The sequence below is a fragment of the Crocodylus siamensis genome, chromosome 8 (genome assembly GCF_052110815.1).
Source record: "Crocodylus siamensis isolate JL-2025a chromosome 8, ASM5211081v1, whole genome shotgun sequence".
Lineage (NCBI taxonomy): Eukaryota > Metazoa > Chordata > Crocodylia > Crocodylidae > Crocodylus > Crocodylus siamensis.
In genome coordinates this window covers 14,963,697-14,987,064 of record NC_143402.1, presented here as the reverse complement: position 1 = coordinate 14,987,064, position 23,368 = coordinate 14,963,697, and the positions used below count along the sequence as shown (strand labels likewise).

Genomic DNA, 23,368 nt, shown 5'->3' with positions numbered 1-23,368 from the left:
AGGAGATGTGAAATAAGTGCCTTGTAAATTCCCTAAGGACAGACTTCTACAGAAATTGCTACTGGTGTGAAGCTGAGGCTCTCTTTTTACCACATGATGATGATTCTTTATTACAGGCTGAATAGATCTTCTCCAGTGAAGTCCTTAGGCACATGCTGTGCTTTTACCAACATCGACTCGACAGGGTAACAAGGCAACTGTGTCATTTGTCCATGTGCAGATTTGAGACAACTCTTTTATATTTAGTCAGTTGAAGCAAATTCACAAAATATAGCAACATACAACCTATGAAAAGCTTAAGAAATTTATTAGATGCACAGATAAAGTGCTGTAACACAAACTCATGTAAATCTATTTAAAAATAAATAAGATACTGTGTTAAACCACCCTTGACTCTTTTAACTCTGAAACAAAATAAAAAAAATCAACCTAACATTTTAATGATTTGAACTTAAGGTCAGGGTGAAATATCTCATAACTATAGCAATGATCGTGATCCAGACCTGCAAATAGAGTCTCCTGTTCCTTTTCAGGCTTCTCAGAAACAGGAAAGCCATTGCAAAATGTATACGTTAGACATAGTTCCTTTCACAGAAACATTTTTGTAATAAAGTGTGGTTGCTCAAATACATGTTAAAATATTTAACAAGGAAATAATCTTCTCCTGATCCAGTTGATCTTATAACAAGACAGCGTATTTAATTGTATGATGCAGCCCACAGGAGGGAACCAAAGTAAACATCCTCCCTTAGCGCAATACTGTTTTTTGTTTTAAAAGCTAAACTATTGCATTATAATATGAGAGCAAGAGTACCCATTGGGACAATCCCTGTCTTCAAAGGTAGAGCCCAGTAATACACCACAGTCGTTAGTCTGATTTTGTCTTCACCTCAAAAGGTTCACATCTCTTTGAATAAGATTTGCACTGGAAAGAGATTCTCTTTATGCATCAGACTACAGGATCCATACCTTCTCTTTCCTTCTGGGGAAGATCTTCTTAAACCATTGTTGTCCGAGCTGTGAATGCTACTAAAATTTGTGCTCTGTCCTTAATTTCAGGCACTTTAGGGCTAAAATGGCTGTTTAAGTCAATATAATATGTTCAACACAGAAAAGTCATTACAGCTTCCTTCATACACTCAGGATCTCAAACTCTTCCTCCAATTCAAATAGTTTGTCAGTAGATTCTATGAGTTCTGCCAACAAAAATTGAAACAGTTGTTGAATTCCAAAACACACTTACTGCTTTTTACTTCGGAGGATTTTTTACAGCAAAATTTTGTAGGTCTGAACTACTCTTTGCTAGACATCATATTTAACCTCCTGATGACAACTGTCTGGAGCTCAAGTTACTAAAAGCATTAAAGAATATCACATCTTGTAAGAGCCTGACATTTAGCAAAATATAACTATTCCACCTTTGATTAATTTTCATCCCAGTACAATGAGGAACATATTGCTAGAGTAGTACACTCAAGTTAGTATTGTACCTGCTCCTGTTGTTGTCACTTCTGGTTTAGTTGGAGGTATGAAAGGAGGCCAATGTGGTGGATGCTTCTGGACTAACTCAAACATCCGCAGACTCTGCTGCTTTAGAATCTCCTGGGAATAAAGCACTTTTTTTTAAAAAAGACGCAGCAAATTAATGGAACTTCAGATACTAGAATTGACTGGTTAGTAAAAATTGTGAGGTGGAAAACAAAAAGGAAACCCAACCACCTTCTGCAGATATGACAGTTATAGTTTGTGATCCTCTTTAAGACTCCTGTTGTATGGTTCCATATGTAGTGACCTTCCCCAGTTAGGAGCAGGCACAGAAGACTGAACTTTGCAAGCTGTCACAAGTTGTCAGCTACGTTATAATTAGCTCTGAAATCAACACTAGCTATAATTGTTCACGAGCAGAAAACTGATAGGAATGTATTTCATGCTATCCCTATCTTTTAAAAGGGAAGGAAATGGCTCCCCATTGGATTTTAAAATCAAATGCATTTCTGAATGACAGGAGCAAGGGACAAACTCGGTAGCTCCAGAAATTAATGGATTTTGAAGGATCGTTTTTGTTCTAGAGACTGGCTCTTATTACAGCCAAAGTCCACGGTAGTTCAGCCTGGAGAATAATGTCAAGCCTAATTTAAAAAAGAAATTAAAAGAGTTTACAAATGTCTTCCTGGAGAAATCTTCAGCTGGTTTTACAGATGTTTCCTGGGGTCTGAAGTCACTTGGTGTTTGGCTTTAAAACATACCACAAACACACACCAGTGTCTTAAAAATGCAAGTGTTATCTCAAGTATTGGTCCTGCAAGAGTCTGAAAATCTTCAGCACCCACTGATTCAATGGGAGTACTTCACAGAATCAGACCTATGCTACTCAACGAACCATGTTACCTTTATGGTTAGACACCTAATAGAACATCACAAATAAGAAGAGACAAGTGTCACAGAAAAGCAGTTAAAAATACAAGAACTAGATTTTAAAAGTACATATCTTTAGCAGCTTAAAGAGATGTTAAGTTACTTTAAAGATGTCTCTCTTTACCCACTTTCCAAATGACACTGGTTTTCAAAGCGTTGTATATAGCTTTTGCTCAGCACGTCAACAGCATGCACCTCCCTTTTCACCTTAACTGTATTCTTCTATCCCAAAGGAGGCATGTGACACATTTAAATACTATACACAGGGACATTTAAAGGGAAATTAACATTTTACCAAAACAATGTGTGCACACTTTGATGTGGATTATATTAAGAAAACATTGCATGATTACCTTTTGTGCAAGACTACACCAGTTATCGAAGTCCTTCTCTTCTTTACAAAAGAAGCCCTGGGGGGAAAAAATACATACTTTCATTTGCAAGTTGTAAGCAAACACGATATTAGCAAATAACACAGAATAGAGCTCATGTTCTGCCATAGCACATATGATCATTAGGTGCAAGATCCATGGTATGTAGGAGATTAGGGGACAGATCTTCAGTTGGTGCAGAATGGCAAAACAAAACGCAAGGCAAGAGACAGACATGAACATGACGTTTACTGCTCTTCCTCTTGAACACAGCCTGTATTACCTCCCCTACTGCCCTGTCTTGTCTATTTATATTATAAACTCTCTGGAGTCAAGACTAAACATGTTTGCAGAGTGCCTTGAATAGGGACCCCACTCTTGATTTTGGGCCTTTATGTTCTACCATAACACAAACAACAGAAACAGCCTCATTCAATGGATGAGATTTACAACAGCTGTAAATCTGGCCGCAAATTAATACCTACCGTAGGGTGAACTGCCATGTAAGTTACACTGTCAGGAAGGTGACTGCATTGTGAACTGTTGCTTATTATTAAATGGCATGACTGACTGCTTCACCTTCTGGCTTGTGTATCTGCATGGTTAATTATTAAGCAAATATTTTTCTAGTAAAAAGAGTAGGGTTACTAATAATAAATATGCTAACAGGAACTTTTTATATTTCAAAAAGGTTTAGAAATACTGGGGCCAGAGAAGAATTAGGAGTAACCCAACTGAAGTCAATGCTTGCAACTCAAGCATGCAAAATCAGAATTGGAGTCCCCAGACATCACAATATTCCTGTAGAGCAGGGGTGGGCAAAGTACGGCTCATGAGGCCATTCTATCCAGCCCACAGGGCCCCTAAAATATTTGGAAAATTAATATTTGTCTGTCTTTGGTTCCTGTCAAAAATGACAGAAACCAAGGGCAGTAGGACCCAGGGGAAGCCTGGTGGGCTCCCACAAAAGCAGGGCCCCCCCAGCCAGAAGTCCCAGCAGGGGCTTCTGGCCTGGGACCGTGTGACTGCACCGTGCCAGAACCTCAGGGCAGGGGGCGCAAGGAAGGAGCCAAGGGAAAAGCAGTCCCTCCCCTGCCCCATGGCTGGTGTTCCCTGCTGCACCTGCTCACAGCCCACGTGGGGCTGTCTGGAGCAGGCACAGGCAGCCCCAGCAGGCTTCAAGCAGCTGCGATGTGGAGCGCCAGCCACGGGGCGGGCAAGGGGCCGCTTTTCCCGCACTCAGCGCCAGCTTCTAACACGCCCTTACAGCCAGCTTGGGCCCCGCGCTGGCTCCGGATTCACCCACTGGGGCTGTGCTGCGGCGGCAGCAGCTGTGGGCCCCCCCCCCCCGCTTGCCACGTCGGGCAGTATTTGTTGCTGCTGCTGCTGCTGCCGCCTGCCCAGAGCTTGTGTGCTGGGCAGCCCAGAGACAGCAGTGGCAAACACTGCCCAGTGTGGCAAGCAGGGGGGCCACAGCAGCTGCAGCGCAGCCCTGGCATGGGACCCAGGCTGGCACTGGAGGTAGGTCACAAGCTGGTGCTGAGCATGGGAAAAGCGGCCCCTCACCCGCCCCATGGCCAGCACCCCGCACTGCAGCTGCTCACAGCCCACCTGGGGCAGCCTGTGCCTGCTCAGGACAGCCCCATGCAGGCTGTGAGCAGCTGCAGCAGGAAGCGCTGGCCATGGGGTGAGGGAGGGTCCACTTTTCCCCCGTACTCAGCACCAACTCATTCCCTGTACTGTGGGGCTGGGGGGCACTGGGAGTGAGCAGGTACACAGGGCCCACACCAGTGTCCCGGGGTCAGTGCCAGCAGGGCCCAGAGCAGGGTGGCAGGAGTACAGGGTCCTGGCTGGCAGGGGCTGTATGGAGCTGGGCCAGCTCCCCCCGCCCGCCACTGATGCAGCCCAGCCTGGCTCCATGCACCCCTGCCAGCCTGTGCCCTGCTCTGGACCCCACCAGTGCTGGCCCTGGGACACTGGTCCCAAGATAGTTACCAGGGGGCGAGGCACCTCTCAAGGGGTGGTGCACAAGGGGTGCAGCCCTCAACACTTTGCCAAAACTGGGTAAGCGGCCCTCCACCCAAAATAATTGCCAGCCCCTGCTGTAGAGTAAGATGCATTACTACTACCAATAGCCCATTTAGGAATTTGTAAATGGAGGCATGAGAAAGATTAAATAATTGTTCAATTTGTCAGTGTGTACATGGCAATGATTGGGTAGAACCCAGGAATGGACCTCGATTAAATTCCTTGTTTCAGCTATTAGCAAGACCTTTTAAAAGAAATTAATTAGCCACCCCCATTATCAATATTTAGCTACCTACTAGAGGTTATATTAATGTAATCTGAGCAGAGTCTTCATGATTCTTAAGACTGATTTATAAATATTAGAAGCTTATTTCCAGGGACAGCTCTGCCCAAGGAAATGCGAAACTGCCTTTACAACTACTTAGGTAGCACTTTGCAATAGTTCACACTGCATTTCTTTTTAACACCTACTAAAGCTACAGAGGGATCCAAATTCATGATCTTCATTCGATGTGGGGCTTGCTGACAGTGGAAGCTCTGGTCATCAACCATGCCATTTTCCTCTGAATCTACAAAAATCTGAGTGGTGTGAGGGTCCAGATAGATCAGCTCGTTACCTGTACATGTAAAACAGATGTTTATTAAAGAAGTTCAATTTCATAACCTCTTACACCGGATGTATAAGGTAGAAGTTAGACTGCCACCATGCTTAAGACTGTCTAGTCTGCTTGCTAGTTATAAAAATGGTAAATTCTAGAGGTAAATATCTGGGGTAGCTTGCAGTAATGTTTAAGCTTTTTGCTCTGATCACTTCATCATTTGTCTTCTACATTATGTACTTTGCCATTTATTTCTTGAGATCAAACATAACATTTAAGGTTTTACAATTTAAGTTCAAACATTGTACAGATCAAAAGATCCAAGATGACCACAAATCGATTGGACTTTTTTTTTTCCCTTAATCTGGCCCTCATGGATTGGTTCAATGAAACCTGACTAGATGTACTCCTAGTTTTATTTAAAACACAAAACAAGCACATGGGTCACAAATGCAATAAGAAGAGTCAATTTTAGGTAAGATTTCAAGAAACGTATTCTATTAAATATTATAATAGGCAAAGTGAGGACAGATGAAAAGCTAGTGTCAAAATACAATTAAAATCTAGAAAAGTTAGAGTGAAGAGAAATTGAGAAAAATGCCAAGTTAATCTGGGGGTACAGGAACCAGTTAGTCAGGTAAAGGAGAGTAGGCTTTAAAGCAGTGTTTTTCAACCTATGGGTCATGTCCAAAAATAAGATGCAAGAATATATGAAAGGGTCATGAACAAACTTAAAAATGGAGCAACGAACTTTAAAAATGGATTCTCTTTTAAAGGAGAAAAATATGGGAAACCATAGCTTTTCCCTTGGAGGCTGTCAGAGTTCCTGCCTGCAAGGGGCTGCTTGGGGCCCCCCACACCCCATACACCCACCCCCTTTCCCATGCACTGGGGGGGCTGGGGCTTGGGTCAAGACTGACCATTGATCTTTACAAATGGGTCCTGGTACAAAATTTTGAGAACCGCTGCTTTAGGGCATGTAAGCTGCTCTCTGATAACTGCCTGATACACACTAACCCCAGTAGCAGACGCTAGCAGGTAATAAACATGACCACTGAGTTACCACAGAGGAGTTGATGCACTGTAAAATCCAGCTCTCCTTCACCCTGTGGTAATGTGTTCATATACTCATGCCATAATTTCACTTTTAAGAAATATGAAACAACAGAACAAAATATAAGGCTCCTGATTTAAGAAATAATACTAGATTACAGTACTGATATTTGTCTATATACTTGCTGAATGATATTCAGCTATTCCTGACATGTTGCTCTTGTTTACATAATCACTTATTTCTTCAAGGGCTTCATGTTACCCTTTCCTTTCCTATACAAGATCAGACTACAGCATTCTGGAAACTTTATTATATTTCCTGCAAGCTTCATGTTCCAACTGTCTGCAATTTTTTTCAGCCAAGAACTGTTCCCTTAACTGATTATGGATAAGTAGGTGGGCTGTTTCCTTACCTAAAAATCCTATGAAATAATAGGCATTATTTGGCTTCCCTCCTAATGCTCCCAAGGACTGTGGCATCTTAAAACATTCCTGGAGATTTAAAATGAAAAATATAACATTTTAGTTGTGCCATGCTTATTACCACAGGTATCTGAACTGGTATGTAAATGAAAAGCAGGATAACCATGATTTTACTGGTATCAGCTTACTTTAAATGCATCAATATAAATTGGATTGATGTGATTTATCCCCAGTCGTAGAGGTATAATAAGCAAGAGGGGTTTCCAGCCTGAGCAGAACCCTGCTGTGTTCTTGTTTCGGCCAAGAGCACTTCTGTGCGAGTGCGTACTGCCATATGCAGCACCGCTGCTCTGAGGAGGGGACCGGCACATTTTCTCTGTGGGAGTGAAAAGAAGACACCTGTCAATGCACTACGCATTACACAGCTGAGGTTTCATGGAATGTCAATCTACTTTTTTAGAGATCTAGTTTTAAAATGACAGGACTAAGGCATGGAAGTTGTGGATGTATTATTAGTATAGGTAATCCTAGTAACCTGCATATGGTGCCAAGTTCCAGGGAGACATAAGTATTTAGTTAAATGACAGCGATGAAAATTTACCACATGAATTTCACAGGTTCTTTTACATAAATGACAGTAAACTTAATCTATGAGAATGCTGTCAAGGAAATTAAGTAACATATAAAACACCATTAGGGATCCCTCAAGCTGCTGTCTATTAGACATAAGCACAAAATAAATGGTTTTTTTGGATAATAGTAAAAGCTGGCTGTAGCTAATACCATTTTTAAACCATTTAAATCAGAAAAAAGATAATGACAATGTGCTCATCAATTGCATATTATCTGTCTTTCCTTTTACCTGAGAAAATGGATAATTTTGGCAAATTTAATGTTAAAAACAATTAGTTGTTTCTACGTGCTACATCCCATCTATAGTGGTGGGAACAGAGTTTAGGTAGATCTGTGGTAATAAAGTATCCTATCAAAGTGGAGTAGTGCTCATAAATTCTAAACTATACTCTCTGTAATTTGTCCTGCTGGTCAAGAAAGAGGTGCGTGCTAAACTTATCAAAAATGTCTAAACTTACTCTGCACCAAGTGTTTTTTGATACCACAAACATATGATTTCTCCCTTTATTTCTTATCTGTGGACTGTCCCAATTAATACTGTACAATCTGGGAAATATTTTTGTTTGTGACTGTATCTTCTTGGGGTGATTTAGGCAAACTGACACTCATTACAACAAGAACAAATGTAAGTAACTTACTGATGTCTTCAATGACCACTGTGTTATCCATGGACACATAAACTGCTAAGGAATTCCATTCATCAAACAGAGCAAGCTTTCTGGAAAATGGTAAGACAATACTTTAACTGGCTTAAAGACTACTGTCACTCAGAAACCCAAAGCGTAGCTTGATGCTTTGTCAGTGGGGACCAGCCTTTTTAGCAGACATACCCTAAATTAGTCCTAAACCCTCCTTGAGTGCCACTCCGATTCCCTTCCTTTGACCAATCTGCTGCTGTGCTACCTGTCCCCTCTTGGATCTGCCGCATGTAACAAAGAGGCTGCCTCTGCCACTTGCATGCTGCACGTTGGCCACCCAGCTTTGTGTTATTAGATGGCTCTTAAATAAAACAAAATGTAACTGCTTGTTACAAAAACATTAACTGAATTTAACTCAAAGTAACAATGTTGTAATTACGTAAGACAAATCAAGATATGGCAAGAAAGGAAACGAAGGAAAAATGTTGAAGGCTTCATTTTCCTCAATCTAAGGGTGTTCAACAACATCTCTTACCACTAAAATTCAAGAAGAGGTTACTGCGAGTGCCCCAGTCAGACTGTCCAACTAGGGCATTCCTGAGACAGGGTAGAGGAGGCCCCTCAAGCTGAGGACAGAATTAAGCCAACCCTTCCATTTCCCGCACAAGTGTTCTAATAACCACTTTACTATATAAAACAATATATTCTGTAATACATATTATGCAAAAGCTGAGCACCTCCTCAGGTAGCCAACTTTTGAAAGAGTGTGGCCACAACTGCATTTTATCAAAGGCCTAATCCTGTGGGTGCCAGTTCAGGCACTACTAGAGAATTAGGCATTCTTCCACCCAGTTTCTGGATCCTATTCAGAGCTAGGCAGAAGATAAGGGCCAAGCTCCTTAGATTGGGGTGGTTCTGGCATGTGTAGAAGCATGACTCAAGGCCTGTTAAAGTCAAACATTATGGCACCTAGCAGCTTTAGGTAGTGGATAAACAGGAGGTGCTGGATACCAGTTTAGGACCTGGGTGTAACTGAAGAGCCAAATCCTTTTGTGTCCAGCCTCAACTGTGTAACAAAACCCAGCTCCAGGCCAAATGAGGAATGAAAAATTGTGACAGGAAACTAAGGCGTACCAGTCATTATTCTGGGTCCTATATGTTGTTCTATGTGGTGCAAATGAACTTCCCTTAAACCAATTTATTTTCTATATGGGACTCTTAAGATATAAACCACTGTGCAAGTTTTATTATTAAATGCTGAAGTGGTTAAAATTTATTTTACCACTCTATGCTGCCAATAAAAAATGTGTTTGTTTTCAATATTTTCAAACCTTCAGATTTATTATGATAAATAGGATTTTTAATACAAAACTTCAGGAAAAGATGGCATTTCTAGGATGTCTCTGATTTAGGGATTAGTTCTAGAATGTCATGATGTTTAATCCCAGCAGTGCACCTGTCTGAAATGTGATCTGTGTTTCAAATATGCATTGTATACAATGGGATAAAAGCAATCCAGTCACTGTTCACTTAAGAGACTGTAGATGCTTAATTGAACTCCTCCAAACTACTGAACATTCAGATCTTGAGATTCCGTCACTGCTTCTCGGTAAACATATATGCATGTTTTACTTACTTTAGCACTTGTGCAACTGTATTTGGTCCAAACCATTCTCCAATTGACTTCCCCTCTCCTACGCCCATCTGTGCTAAGGTAATTAGAAAGTGCACACACAAAAAAGAAAAAGAAATCAGCTGATAATATATATTTGATAGGCACTCCATTAGAATCTCAGGGCATTTATAGACATTCTCTGGGAGGCAGGGGAAGGCGCTTTAATTAGTGAGTCATGCTAATTAAAAGTGCCCGAGCATCATGTGCATCAGCATCCCCGTGCTGAAAAAACGGTGGCAGAGCACTTAGAACGAAAGCTCATTCAATGATGCACATAACGCTGGAGTGTATTAATTTTCGTGCTCCAGCAGACTCAATTAATCGCATCTGCTCCAACGTGCTGGATTTACAGCACATGGGAGCAGCCTCTCTGCATGTGTGTAAGTGCCCTTACTGCCTATACTTTATAGCCACTGCAAAATACATTTACTTATAATCCTATTACTGATGTGTTGTGTTCTTTTTTTACTTCAGCACTGAAGACTTGTTTCTTTCGTTGACAAGAAGACTACCCAGCATGTTGACTACTGGCTCTTGGTACTAAGAACTACAATCCAGTGACAGAGATTCAATGGTGGTAAGCACTAATTTAATATTATGAAGTTTAGTTCCCAAGAACTAGCTACTATTTCTTTTGTACATGACAGTTAGATCCAAGTTAAATATTTTTATATTATAATATGTATTTATATGCACTGAATCTTCTATAGTACTTATCCACTTTGTTTTACTAGACCTTCTTTTAAAATAGTAAATGAATGACAATATAAATTAATTAAGCTCCAATGCTAGTAATTTTAGATGAAAAAAGCTAATTGTAGCTACCCTTACCCATTTGGTGGATGGAATAACAGCAATCTTTTCTGTCCAGGAAGCACTGCAAGATCTTCTGATATTCTTCAGGTTGCCTTCTATGTTTTTCCCATTGCCAATCTTGCAGAGAAAAGTTAAATGCAAATTTAAAAAGTATTCCATTTTTTCTATTGCTGTCATGTTGTTTTGATATTACATAGAAAACGGGTACCTGTATAATTAATCTGTGACTAAGTATATTTAAACAATTTCTGGAAATCACCAATTGTCATTTAAACTATACACAGTCTATCATTGTGGTGTAGACTGTGAAAGCTGGAAAAAAAGGGTAAAAATATTGTGAAAGCTGCATTACAGCAAGTCACTGCAGCCAGAAAATTAGATGCTATCAACAACATCAACATGCTACTCTACTGAATATTTTTGGATATACTTTTGAAAAAGAAATGGAAGAGTACTGCAGAACAAAGTACAAACAGATCACTGGCTCCTCTGCATAGCAAACCTTTCATAGCCGAGTACCTGCACAAGCTGTTTTGCGGGACCCCTAGACAGTGAGACTTAAGCATTCCTTTCAGCAGTATACATTACTGTATACATAATTTGTATACATACTGTATACAAATACATAATTTGTATTACTTACAGATAATACAAATTATGTTTTGGAATCATTTTAAAAAAGGGAAGAGGAAATCATGAGTGTGACCCTGTTCTACTTACTATGCTGTACTGAGATCCTCCACACTATAAACTTCCTGGCTTTTTTCAATGTACAATCATCACGTTATGGGATTGATTAAGTTGAAACTAGAGGTGCACCAATAAAGATTTTCTTGTCCGATACCAGTGGCTGATTATTAACCAGCCATATTGACCAATACTGATCAGATATCTGATTTACAAGAATGTAGCCTGGCAGCTTGGAGAGAAGTGTCCTACCAGTAAGTCTATGGAAGGGAAGGGGCAGATGGGGGAGAGGGAGGGGAACAGACAGATGGAGGATCCCACAGGGAGGGAGGGAGAGAGAGTGGGGCAGATGCTGCCCAGCCAGGGCGGTGAATGTGAGTTAGAGGCATGGGGCAGAGCTGCAGGCAGCTTGTCTGGGCAGCACTGCACTCTGCTGCAGTTGAACCTGCCCCACCCAGAAGAGGTGTGGCCCCTGGCCCTAAGCTCACAGCAGGCAGCTCACTCTCACCTCTCACACAAATCTAGGGTGGGGGAGGGGCACATGTCCCCCATGACGATGCACACAGCAGCAAGGAGCCGCCCACCCATCCTCCACCATGCCCCCAGGCAAGCTTCCATCCTGTGTCCCCTCCTGGCTGGGCAGCGCCTGCTCCTGCCCCACTCCCTCCCTCTCTCACTGTGAAGGGCCTTGATCTGCCCTCCTTCCCCTGCCAGGCTTACCAGCAGGACACTCCTCTCCAGCTGGGCTGCGTTCCTGGCTGTGAGCCTACAGCAGCAGTGTGCATACACATGGCATTTTTAGTGACATTATCAACCAAAAATAGCTGATAATGTTAACTTTCCTGTTATCAGTGCTGATCCAATATGCGACTGATATATCAGTGCACCTCAGGTTGAAATGGAAGTTTTCACCCCTCCAGTTTACACCACTGTGGTGCTAGGTTAGAAGGATACATACAGTTCAGCAGTGATTTCTACCAGCCACTCTAAAGCTTTTGTACTTGGCTTGTCTGAAGAGCTACACCATGGTTAAATGCTAATCAAACAACATGAAATCGTTTAACACTTTAGAAAGTAACACTTACCCCTTCCTAAATGCCTGCAGATCAAGGCCTGTGCCAGCATCATCTGCCCACATCGCAGCATGCATCCCCAGCCAGCATCAGATGAAGGACCAGTACCTCCTATTAGCAAGAGTTGTTACACTTAATATGGGTTCTTGATTGAAATTAGCACCACAGAAAATCAAAGTGTTGAAATCTAGATAGAGGTGAAATCTTTAACAAGTCAAGTGCCCTGTGGATGAAGAGAAATAACTGAGCATGAAAGATTTTTTTTTTTTTATCAGTGCCCTACCTTCTAGATCAGGGGTGGGCAAAATGTGGCCTGTGGGCAGAATGTGGCCTGCCAGGCCATTTTATCCGGCCCATGGGGCCCCTAAAAAATTTAGAAAATTAATATTTTCCTGCCCCTGGCTGCCTGTCATGCAGTCCTCATTGGCTTGCCAAAACTCAGTAAGCGGCCCTCCACCCAAAATAATCGTCTGCCCCTGTTCTAGATGCACATTTGGGACTTATAACAGTGCAGATATTTGTACAGTGCTGACAGTTAATTCAACAGTAGCAGAGTTCTTAGTATAACAAGGCAAAAGGCAAAGGATTAATGATCCCATAAAAATCATTACCAAGTTCAAATGGACAAGCCTATACATAGATTTCTCTCTGCACTGTGAGAAGCTGGGCCTAAACTCTGCAGCACCAAAATGCCCATACAATTGCAAACTGCAAAGTCTGAGGTATTTCTAGTGAAATTTAAAGAGAACCACCTCTCCTTTATTTAAGAAATATATTGGTTAATTTAACAGGACTGTAATCTCCATACTTTGATATTAAACAACATATTTTGTATTCTTGTCATCTTTTCATTTTCCAATAAATCAAAGTTTTGCACTATTAACATGCAATTTAATTGAAGTTATAGATGTGGAAGTTGGAGGCTTTAGTGGCTGGATAGGAAGGTAAACACAGATATTGGTAGCTGAGGAAACAATGAACACAGGTTGGGATTGTGAGCTAAAAATACTGTCCAGTCTATTGAGATTAATATGGAAGTTAACACCTCTCCAAACTACTGTTTTAGACTGTAAAATGCAGGAAGACATTTTATGCTAGTTTGTTTTAGGGTTCTTCATAGTCATACGGGCTAGAAATCATTTGATCCTTGAGCACAATTCTCCATCAGGAAGTGAATTCCATGTCAGATTCTAAGAATTTCCTTTTCCTGTTTGCATTTAATATAGTGTTCATGGAAGAAACAAGATTTTCTGTCCTGCAACCTGAAGCACTCTGTCAACAGATCATGTAGAGAACAGAAAAATAGTGAAAGCATATTTGATACTTTTCACCAATTGACCATCACAAACCATGTGGTGAAATAGTACTTTCTAGTATGACTGCAAACAAACAGTCTTGTTAACTAATACTAACTGCAATGGTGGTTTTTGCATTTGTGGTCAAAACCAACAGAATAACATATTTTGATCTGTACTATTTTTAGCTGGATTTAAACTGGTACTCTAAAAGCAAAGGCTCTATATAATATAATAAAGCCCATACCCCATCCATTCTACCAATCAAGAACTTTGATGAGAATTTAGGAAATATTTCTATACCATTTATAAATAGGTTTTTAAGTCACTTTTAGAATGTATAAACAGATTAAACTTAGTTCCTATACAACAAACCTCTTGTTAACCACCCATTCCTTTAGGAAATAGTCACAAGTATTTTCTATTGCTACAATAAGTGTACCTGACCAAATTATCTGCAGTTGTAAGTTATTTATTTTTTGCCTGCACAGTACAGTGATATTACCAAGTGCTTTAATCCATCAGGTATTACTTTTAAATTCAAAATGGTTCGACTCCCCCTCTTCCTCCATAATTTTCTTTTCTAAGACAACAGTACACAAAAGGTATACGCACCAATAGGTGAAAACTTTCTTCTATATGTAAACCAGAGACGAGCACTTATATCCAATAATAATTTTGATTTGTCTGGAATTAAAAAAAGAAACAGTATTGAAGTATCCAGTTCTAACAGCAAAACTCACTTTGCATTAACTCTCTTAACATACACTTGTCTTCAAGTCCAAAGATAAAAACTTGGCAAATGCACAAAAATGTTAAGTACTTTTTTCAGATACTAATTATCCAAAGTTCATTGATTAATGGTGAAGGAATTATAAGCCAAAGATTAAGACAGACAGACTTCTGTTCTGGATATATAAACTCAGCTTGAGTTTATTTATCCAGAATTACCTCCTTTCCCAACAAGGATAAATGTGAAAGAACTTTCCAGCAGACACTTCCTCTTCCTGAAGGGTGTTTGTACCTGAAAACTTGAAAAGAAGAATTTTTCCAACTATTTTAGTTGGTCTAATAAAATATATCAGATTTACCCAATGAACCTTATCTGCCTATGTACTTAGACCAACACAGCTACAACCAACACCCCAAAGAACTTCCCTCACATAGATAGTGATTGGACCCATAGTCAGAAGCTTGTTCTAGCAGTGAGTCAGAATGACCCAGATTAGGACCTAGCTGCTGCCATCACCGCTAGACAAAGTTTAGCGAGTGCTCACTGTATGCTATCTAGCATTCAGGGGGCCAATATAACTTAACAGACAAAATAAATAATAGCAATAACCAATCACCAGTACAACTGCTATCTAAATCCTCTAACACAGTAGTTTATGTGTATTCCACATTCGGAACACAATCTTTCTTGTTTAAAAGAAAAAAGGGAAGGGAAAGGTGGCATTCATCTTTGACCTTTAACACGACAGTCAGTGAACTACCCAGAGCAAAAAGACTAAACAACAAGGTAATATTTTGCAGAGCATTAAAAAAAAACCTCAAGCTGTACGTGGATTCATAAAACATCCCTTACCTAGTGCCATAGTATTCTTATCAAATGTCTTATTTGAACCCACTGCATTTCTAAAAAAATACGGTATCTCTACAAATTTCCTGGATTCCCCCAAGGTACTAAAAAATCTTGAGAATTCTACTATTTGCTGCCTTTACTTTCAGTCTTAAACTTCGATCAGGCTAACTCATTCTTCTATTCATCTTCTTTTCCAACCACAGTTGTATAGAGTACCCCTAGTGCCCATCAACACCACTCCAGAACTGATTGTTAGTATGCCATAAGTGCAACAAAAGAAAATACCTTTTTCTCCCCTCCTGGAGCAAATCCCAGCATTGAAATCCTGCCTTCTATGATACTGTGCTACAATTACACTGCATGGCCAGGTTCACAATTAAATATTTATTTGCATGTTGGTAAAATATATTCTAAAAGTAAATTTCTGTTATTTTTAACCCTTAAAGTCAATTTCCTCAGAGATTGTGATATTGTAAGAAATGGGAATTTTAGCACAGTGAGTTAGACAGCACTGGAACTACTGTGCAGGCTTAAGAGTACTGGAGACCAAAACACTGACTGTGTGCTATGTGCATATACTTTGTATTTTTAAAGATTTAACTGATAACTGCTTTAAATTAAACTACAGTATGCACTCTACAGGGTTCCTCACGAGATAATTTAAATGTTTTAAATAAATATGCAAATGTTATGTAAGAATGTTTTCCTCCCAGAGAATAAACAGTATCCTTGATACTAAACATCCCGAGAAAGACAGCTCTTTATTCCTTGAGTGTTTAATGGCTAGAAATAACAAGCATAATGTGTAAGGTCCCTTCAGCACAAGAGTGCCTGCTCTGCAGAAGCTGAGAGATGCCAGGCTTCCTACACTGGTGAATTTCCGACCAGGTAATTTCACACTGGGTGTGTCCATCACTGCATACAATGGGGCTGCTTTCTAAGAAATGTATTCTCTGCTCACCACAGTACTTCATGTAGGTGGAATTCTGTAGCTCATAAACCATAAAACCTGTATTTTACAGAATGGTTTTCATTATTCACATACCTGCTTTAAGGTGGTGTTGTTTTCCCAAGATCCATACTGGCTCATCTGTTTCTGGAAATTCTTCTAGGAAGTCTAATAAGACAGTGATCTTGTTTTCACATTTGGATAAAACTGAACAGGAACACAGAAAATTCAAACTCCATTTTGCTTGGCTTTACCCTTTTGGGGTTCTTATGCAACTAGTCCCGACTAGTCCATTTCTTGGATTTTCTGAGCTATGCTTTATTCTGGCAGCAGAATTTAACGTGTCTTCCCTTCACATGAAGCACTGCCATTGCAAGGGCACAAGGTTTTTCTGCCTAATATACTGATCCTCAAGAAGCTCCCAGAGATGAGTACAGCTGATACCTTGACCCTAGGAAGCCTAACTGAAGTCAGTGAGACTTTGCCACTGACTCCACTAGGCTTAGGTTTTCATCCTAGAAGTCTGAGACAAGGGAAGAATGACAGGCATCAATCCTGCATTAACATGATGGCTTAACTTTAAGTAGAGACTCCCATTCATTTCAGTAACACTACTTGAGCTGACTGTGAAGCACATGCTAAATGTTAGGAAGATTGGGACCTTGGTCTGCTAACAAGAGTTTTGAAGTACATGATTTGAATTTTATTCTTCAGAGTAAAACTTGTGATTTTAGAAGTAAAATAAGACCTACTTAGTCTAAAAATAAGCAATGATTACTAATACTGGTAGAAACAGAAGTTAATTCTGTTAGCAAAGGTTGCTGAATAGTTCTTCAGCTATCCATTTTTCCTTTGAACTGCAGAAATTTAAGAAATATATAAAGGAACTAATGCTTTAATAGTAAACTATAAACATATTTATAATGTACATATTTTAAAAATCATACATGATAAGAGATCCATAGGTTCTCACCAGGAATGGGACTGCATTTGTACAGATATAGTTCCTGTCCCAGGAAGCTTACAATCTGACCTCAGTCCTGAAAAGACTTATGCATGGGTCTACTCATGTGTAAGGTACTTGTATATCTGCATGTCCTCCTCTTGCTCTAGAATAATTTAATGAAAACATGCAGTGGAACAAAAGAGGCAGTGGTGTGTCATAAAACTGTGTATGATGAAGTTGATGTTCTGAACACAATTAAAACCCTTAAATTAAATGGGGATTATTCAGACTTCCGGTCCAAAATGTAGGTTTTGTACATATAAAAAAAAAAGTTTAAGAAGTTACCTTTATCAAAGGTAATATTAATATAAATTTTCAAGTCATCTTTAAGCTTCAAGAAAGGGTAGTATACTATTTAAGCATATGTTAAAAGGTTTGAAATGCAAACAGTGCACCATTGCATTACTACCTGAGAATCAGAAGCTGAAATGGAATATATTCAGAAAAAAAAAAATGTTTTTGTTCAGTATGAGCAAACAGCAGAATGTAAAGAATGAAATGCACTGGGACAGGTACCCAGAGAGGTTGTGGGATCTCCATACTGGGAGGCTTTTAAAACTGGGTTAGACAAGGGACTGATCTAGTTGGGGCTGGTCCTGTTTTGAATAGGGGCATGGACTAGATGCGACCTCCTGACCCTCATTTTTTTATGATTCTATGAAAATTGTTTCATTATAACTATTTTAGATCAACCTATAAAGCATTTCACCAAAACTCTCCTCGGACTGGGGAATATTAACTCTAGGCACTCAGGCACCATACATCTTTTTAAATAAATTAAGAGTTGTAAAGCAGCACACTTCAACTGCAAGTACGGCGTGTTATGAAAGCGTCTGTTTATAATACATCCTGCATCCATCATGCCAGCTGCTCCACGATTTATTTTGCGTTCGTTTAATATACTCTACGCAACCTAGAGATGCAGGTTGTAGCCATACGGGTCCGTAACTGAATGCCTGCAAAACCTCCCGTCACCTTTTTACAACTGGCACCCAACGGGAGTTACTGCAGCCACTTGCTTTCTTGCAGCCTCCTAGTCCTGGTCCCAGGGCGGCGGTGCAGGAGATCCCCTCCCCTCCCCTGCCCAGCCAACCGAACCCAAGCAGCGCTGGGTGGAAGAAAAGCGGGGAGCGCGCAGCCCGCGGGCGCCTCACCCCGTCTCGGGGGCAGGAGCCCAGCTCCAGGCCGGCGGGAGCGGAGGCGGGGAGCACAGGCCAGCGCTGAGAAGAAGGCGACACGCAGCGCTCTTCCTCCCGCAATGCCCGGGCGAGGAGGAGGAGGTGCGCGTGCGCGGACGCGGCGGCCGGGCCCGTTGTTCCGCGGCGGTCCCAAGAGGCAGCGCGGGGGCTCAGCGACACTGCACCGGGGCTGCAGTTGGCACTGAGGGCGGCGGGGCCCGCTCCCTCCTCCCTCACCTGACTCCATCCTCCTGCGGGCACCGCCACCATTCTCCTCAGCGCCCGCAGCGCTCACGACAGGCGGCCTAAGCCGCGCCGCGGGGCCTGCTGGGAGCTGTAGTCCGCCCCCCCTCCGAGGGGTGGACTACGTTTCCCAGGCGCGCGGTGGCAGGAAGGCGCGGCCTGGCCGCCCATTGGCTGGGCGCGGCGCGGTGTGGCCGCCTATTGGCAGGGCGGGAAGGAGCCGCCCTGTGATTGGCCCGAGGGGCGGGAGCGGCGTGGCGGCATGGAGGGCTCAGTGTCTAACGTGGAGCTGTGCAACCTGGCCTACGCGGGGCGGCTGGACGACCTGCGTGCCCGCCTGCTGCAAGACCGCGGCCTGGTGGCGCGCACCGACCAGGTCAGCGGGGGGCGAGGCGGGGCGGGGTGCCGGGGCGGCTCGCCTCCCTCAGGCCGTGTTGACTATGCTCCCGCCGCAGGATCGCCGCACCGCTCTGCACTGGGCCTGCTCGGCCGGACACGCCGATGTCGCCGACTTCCTGCTGGGCCTAGGCGCGCCAGTCGGCCCCCCAGACGATGTAAGTCCGCCCCGCCCCCCAACAACTTGCGCCGGTGACGTGTTGATTCCGCCCCTCGCGCTGGCCACCCCCCTTCCCGCGGCGGTGCCGGTTGGCCGGTAACCGCCGCTTGTTCGGTAACTCCCGCCCTGCACCGCGTAGTGCCCGAATGTGCCACCGCGTCTGGGGCTGCTCCTTGGTGCAGCAGCTGTGCAACCCACGTCAGGAGCCTTCACCTGCGGTTGGGTCCGCTGTCGGCACCTTCCCATGAGGGCTGGCCTGGGAATAAAGAAATGCTTCAGCTTTCACCCGGTTCTTGCTGCGACTTACCGTGAGCGATAGAAAGGAAATGGGAAGAAGTCTTATTGGCAGACTTATTTGTGTTGTTTTCAGCGTGCAGTAGTTTTCTGGCAAATACTATCGTTTCAAGCTTCCAATACAATAATTTCGTATTTATGGTGGTGTTGGTCGGTCCATCTGCCCCACTGCTGGTGTGGGGCAGCTCCATCACCCTGAGCTGAAAACGGTCCAGCTACACGGGGGCCGGGCCCCTGCTCACTTCATCCAGCAGGACGCAGAGCCTGAGCTCGGCGGGATGTGCTTGGGGTGGGGGAAAGCAGCCCTGGGGTGAGGGAGATGTGGGGGCAGAGGTGCATACACACATGCATGTGAAACATAGACTCAGTTATATAGGTAGTGAGAACTCAGTCTGCGATGCTCCTGGGTGCATGCACACGTATACCCACACAGATAGGCTGAGGACAAAACACTAGTCAGCATGTGTGTGTGTGGTATATACTATTATGTGTATATTGTGTGTGTATGTATATATCCATATATAATAGTTCTTGTGAGCTGGAGCACCCTTTTTTCAGCATACAAAGAAGTGAGCTCTAGCTCAGGGAAAAGTGTGTGGTTAGTCTGTAGGGTGCAAATCTGTCCTGCCTTCTGCTTGACTCCAAAATAACATAGCTAACTACATCTCTGCTTATAAATGAAATGAGCACAGGCAGCACAGCTTAGAGCAGCCTACCTTGTCCAAGGGACAGCATTCTCCCCCTCTCTGGCCTCGTCTGGACGAGCACAGATGTGCAGTATATGACACCACAGACCCATCTGCGGTACCACATCCCTCGCATGGAAGAGTTCCCTGTGCTGCTGCCTTGCAACATGGGGCGGGTAGATTTGACCCTGGGGTCAAAAAACACCCACACTAAAAAAAAAAACAAAAAAACCCCCTAAACAAACAGGGAAGCACACATGGCGGCAGCACATACCCCCTGAAACTGGAGCCTGGCTGGCCAGAGCTGTGGTCGGGCTGCTGGCCAGGGTCCCAGGTAGAGGAGCACCAGCTCCCTGAGACCCCAGGACCCTGGGTAAGGCTGGCCCCAAGCTTCCCTAACCCACCAGGGTAACCTGCCATGTGCCAGAGCGCATGTGGCATGGCCATTCCCCAGGGACAAGTAGCAGTAGCATCTGTCTGCCATTCTAGTGTATGCTTAATACTTGTTCTGGAAGTGGTGCTTGACTTCAGCGGGGCTAATTTCCCAGGAGTGATTGACGCAGAAGCAATTTGTCATCTTTCCCTTTTTATTTGCTAAATTTTATTCTAGTTATTCTCACACCCGAAGGTCTTCTATTCCTTTAGCACCAACTTCATTGACTGCTTGGAGTCCTAGGAATGGTGGTCACTGTGCAAAATGGTTTGGCTCTCTCCCCCTCCAAATTGTAAAGTTTAAACCAGTGGTTTCCAACCTTTTTTAGTCTCAAGGTACCCCTCACTGGATTTGAGACACCCCCTTCGTAACAGTTGTGAAATGAATGCACCCAATTTCAAAAACTAATGCATGTGTAATAGTGTTTACCTCCTTGTAGAGGGGCTAGGAAGTGGGAGTGGGGGATTGACCAGGCAGGGATAAGCTTGAGCCTACCCTTATCTGCCTAGCTTTTTACACCCTTTAAAAGATCTGATGGCACTACAGAGTGCTGCAGTATCTGGGTTGAGAATCACTGGCTTAAACAGTTTTAAACACTTTTCTTGCTTTTGCAGGCTGGCTGGACCCCTCTACACATTGCTGCTTCAGCTGGTCGTGATGAAATTGTGAAAGCTCTGATTGGAAGAGGTGCTCAGGTGAACGTGGCCAATCAGAATGGCTGCACCCCTCTGCATTATGCAGCCTCCAAAAATAGGGAAGAGGTATGGTTTCAAATGTTAGCAAGCCCTGCTTATCTTTTTCTTTTAAACAAGGTAAATTAAGGGAACTTCTCCCCTCCTGCCTTTTCTTTCCTTATATGCTCAGATTGCAGTCATGCTGTTAGAGAATGGTGCTGATCCAGATGCAACGGATCACTTTGAGTCCACTCCATTACATAGAGCAGCAGCCAAAGGAAACCTAAAAATGATACGGGTCCTCTTGCGGCACAGTGCATCTGTGAACATGCAGGACTCGGAGGGGAACACACCTCTGTAAGTGGTTTTCCATTTGAATGCTTTATGTTAACTTACCTCTATGGAAATGTCTTTACTTCACCTGCAAGCATTGTTTGAAAATTCTCTGTTCCTTTAGAAAACTTGAGAGTATCTCCCTGTTTTCTAATTGTAAAAGCCACTGGAAGCAAAAGATGCATTACTACATTTATTTAATTTATGATGAAGATTGTTTTTTCCAGATATATTAGAGTTTCTTCTCTTATATGATGTCCAGGAGAAACAAAACATTGTAATTTAACAATTATGCTCAGTTGCCTGTAGAGGGAGACTTTGTGCCAACAGTCTGAATGCTGGAGAAAGCTAGGCTGTTTGTAGTCCTGACCGTCTTGCCTTGTTAAACACTCCAGACATGCCATAAATATAAAAACTGCATAGGGCAGCGTAAAAGAATCTTGGAAGGACAGACCTGGTCTTGGAACTTTTCTGTAACTGTCTTAAGCAAGTAAACAGTAGATTTAAAGTCCAGTAATTGAAATTTACATCTCTAGCATGGTATCAGTATGGGTTGCTTGGAGTGAAATCCTGGCCCCAATGAAGTTAGTTGGAAGATTTCTAATCAACTCCGGGGGGGGGAGTAGGATTTCACACTTAATGTTTTGGGAATTATTTAATTTTTGCTTTCTATAATGTAGTAGCGTCAAGTAAGACTTTAAAAAAAGTAATCTAATGCTCTTTGACTTGGCACAATACTGCAGTTTTCTTTCCCGTTTGAAAAAAAAATGTTCACTGTGTAAACCTCTAAATGTCTTGAGATATCAAACAATATAGCTAAACCTTTGTATCCCAACACAAAATGTACTTTTATAAATAACTGAGGAATGAGATCCTGGTCCCATAATTTTAGTTTGGTTGCTTCTTGAGGCCTCATGTAATTCAGGCTCACAAACTGGAACTCTTTGACTTCTCCAAAGTTGACTGGTGCTCAGCAAGGCTAATGTCTAGGGCTAAAGTGAAGGCCTTCATCTTGACATCTACTATCCTCAGAAAAGCTCTTAGGAAGTTATTAATGGCAGTAAAGAGACTGGGCAACAGGCTTTAAGGGTTTATTTTAGGTTAGTTGCACGTCGTTGTTCTCTTTTGACTTTCTGGGGACATTCCCAGCATTATAATTGTGGCTGTCTGTACACTTCCTAGGGACTGATGCTATAAACTCAGTAGATTGGCAGTGATTGTGGGTTTCTTGTTTTTTTTGTTACAGCCATTTAGCCTGTGATGAAGAGAGAGTGGATGAGGCAAAGTTGTTGGTGTCCCATGGTTCAAGTATTTACATTGAGAATAAAGAAGAAATGACCCCACTGAAAGTGGCAAAAGGTGGCCTGGGAGCCATACTTAAGAAAATGGTGGATGGCTAACAGTATTGTCTGAGCTTTTATATTATTCTAATTCCATTCCTGATGCACTCATATTTAAGATTGTAACTTTAATATTTTTACGTCTTATTTGTGATGGCCTAGATAATAATGCAGATAATTGTATAAACCTACACTTTTTCCATTTGTACTGCCAACCTACTTCCCTCACTAGTAATTAAATCAGTTCAGCAGTTTTTAAAGTATTTTCGGTATTCTGCACTTTTGTTTCACTTGAAGTCATTATGGCTCTTATCATTTAGACTTGAAAAGATCCTATCAGGTCATCCTTGTTGTTTCTTCTTTTTTTGGTTCCTCACCGCCTCTTTCC

At 42.3% G+C, this 23,368-nt stretch overlaps 2 protein-coding genes across 5 annotated transcripts; one reads left to right on the top strand and one right to left on the bottom strand.

Moving 5' to 3' along the window:
- Positions 1–288: 288 nt before the first annotated feature.
- Positions 289–18,760, bottom strand: ATG4A (autophagy related 4A cysteine peptidase). 4 transcript variants are annotated; one of them, XM_090060073.1, is made up of 13 exons: positions 18,659–18,760; positions 16,334–16,405; positions 14,322–14,393; positions 12,424–12,522; positions 10,667–10,768; positions 9,797–9,869; positions 8,161–8,240; positions 7,078–7,265; positions 6,880–6,958; positions 5,286–5,431; positions 2,769–2,825; positions 1,491–1,602; positions 289–1,196 (listed from the first exon to the last, which is right to left on the bottom strand). In XM_090060073.1, the coding sequence occupies exons 1-13, from the start codon at positions 18,666–18,668 to the stop codon at positions 1,132–1,134; spliced, it is 1,155 nt and encodes a 384-aa protein (XP_089916199.1). In that variant the 5' UTR covers positions 18,669–18,760; the 3' UTR covers positions 289–1,131. The 4 variants fall into 4 exon arrangements, with proteins under 4 accessions (XP_089916199.1, XP_089916201.1, XP_089916200.1 ...); XM_090060075.1 differs by lacking the exon at positions 18,659–18,760 and adding an exon at positions 18,398–18,652; XM_090060074.1 differs by lacking the exon at positions 18,659–18,760 and having other exon boundaries at positions 12,424–12,634; positions 16,334–16,351.
- A 132-nt stretch (positions 18,761–18,892) lies between these two features.
- Positions 18,893–23,243, top strand: PSMD10 (proteasome 26S subunit, non-ATPase 10). The gene is made up of 5 exons (XM_090060078.1): positions 18,893–19,040; positions 19,120–19,218; positions 21,248–21,394; positions 21,498–21,664; positions 22,887–23,243. The coding sequence occupies exons 1-5, from the start codon at positions 18,927–18,929 to the stop codon at positions 23,038–23,040; spliced, it is 681 nt and encodes a 226-aa protein (XP_089916204.1). The 5' UTR covers positions 18,893–18,926; the 3' UTR covers positions 23,041–23,243.
- The last annotated feature ends 125 nt before the right edge of the window (positions 23,244–23,368 follow it).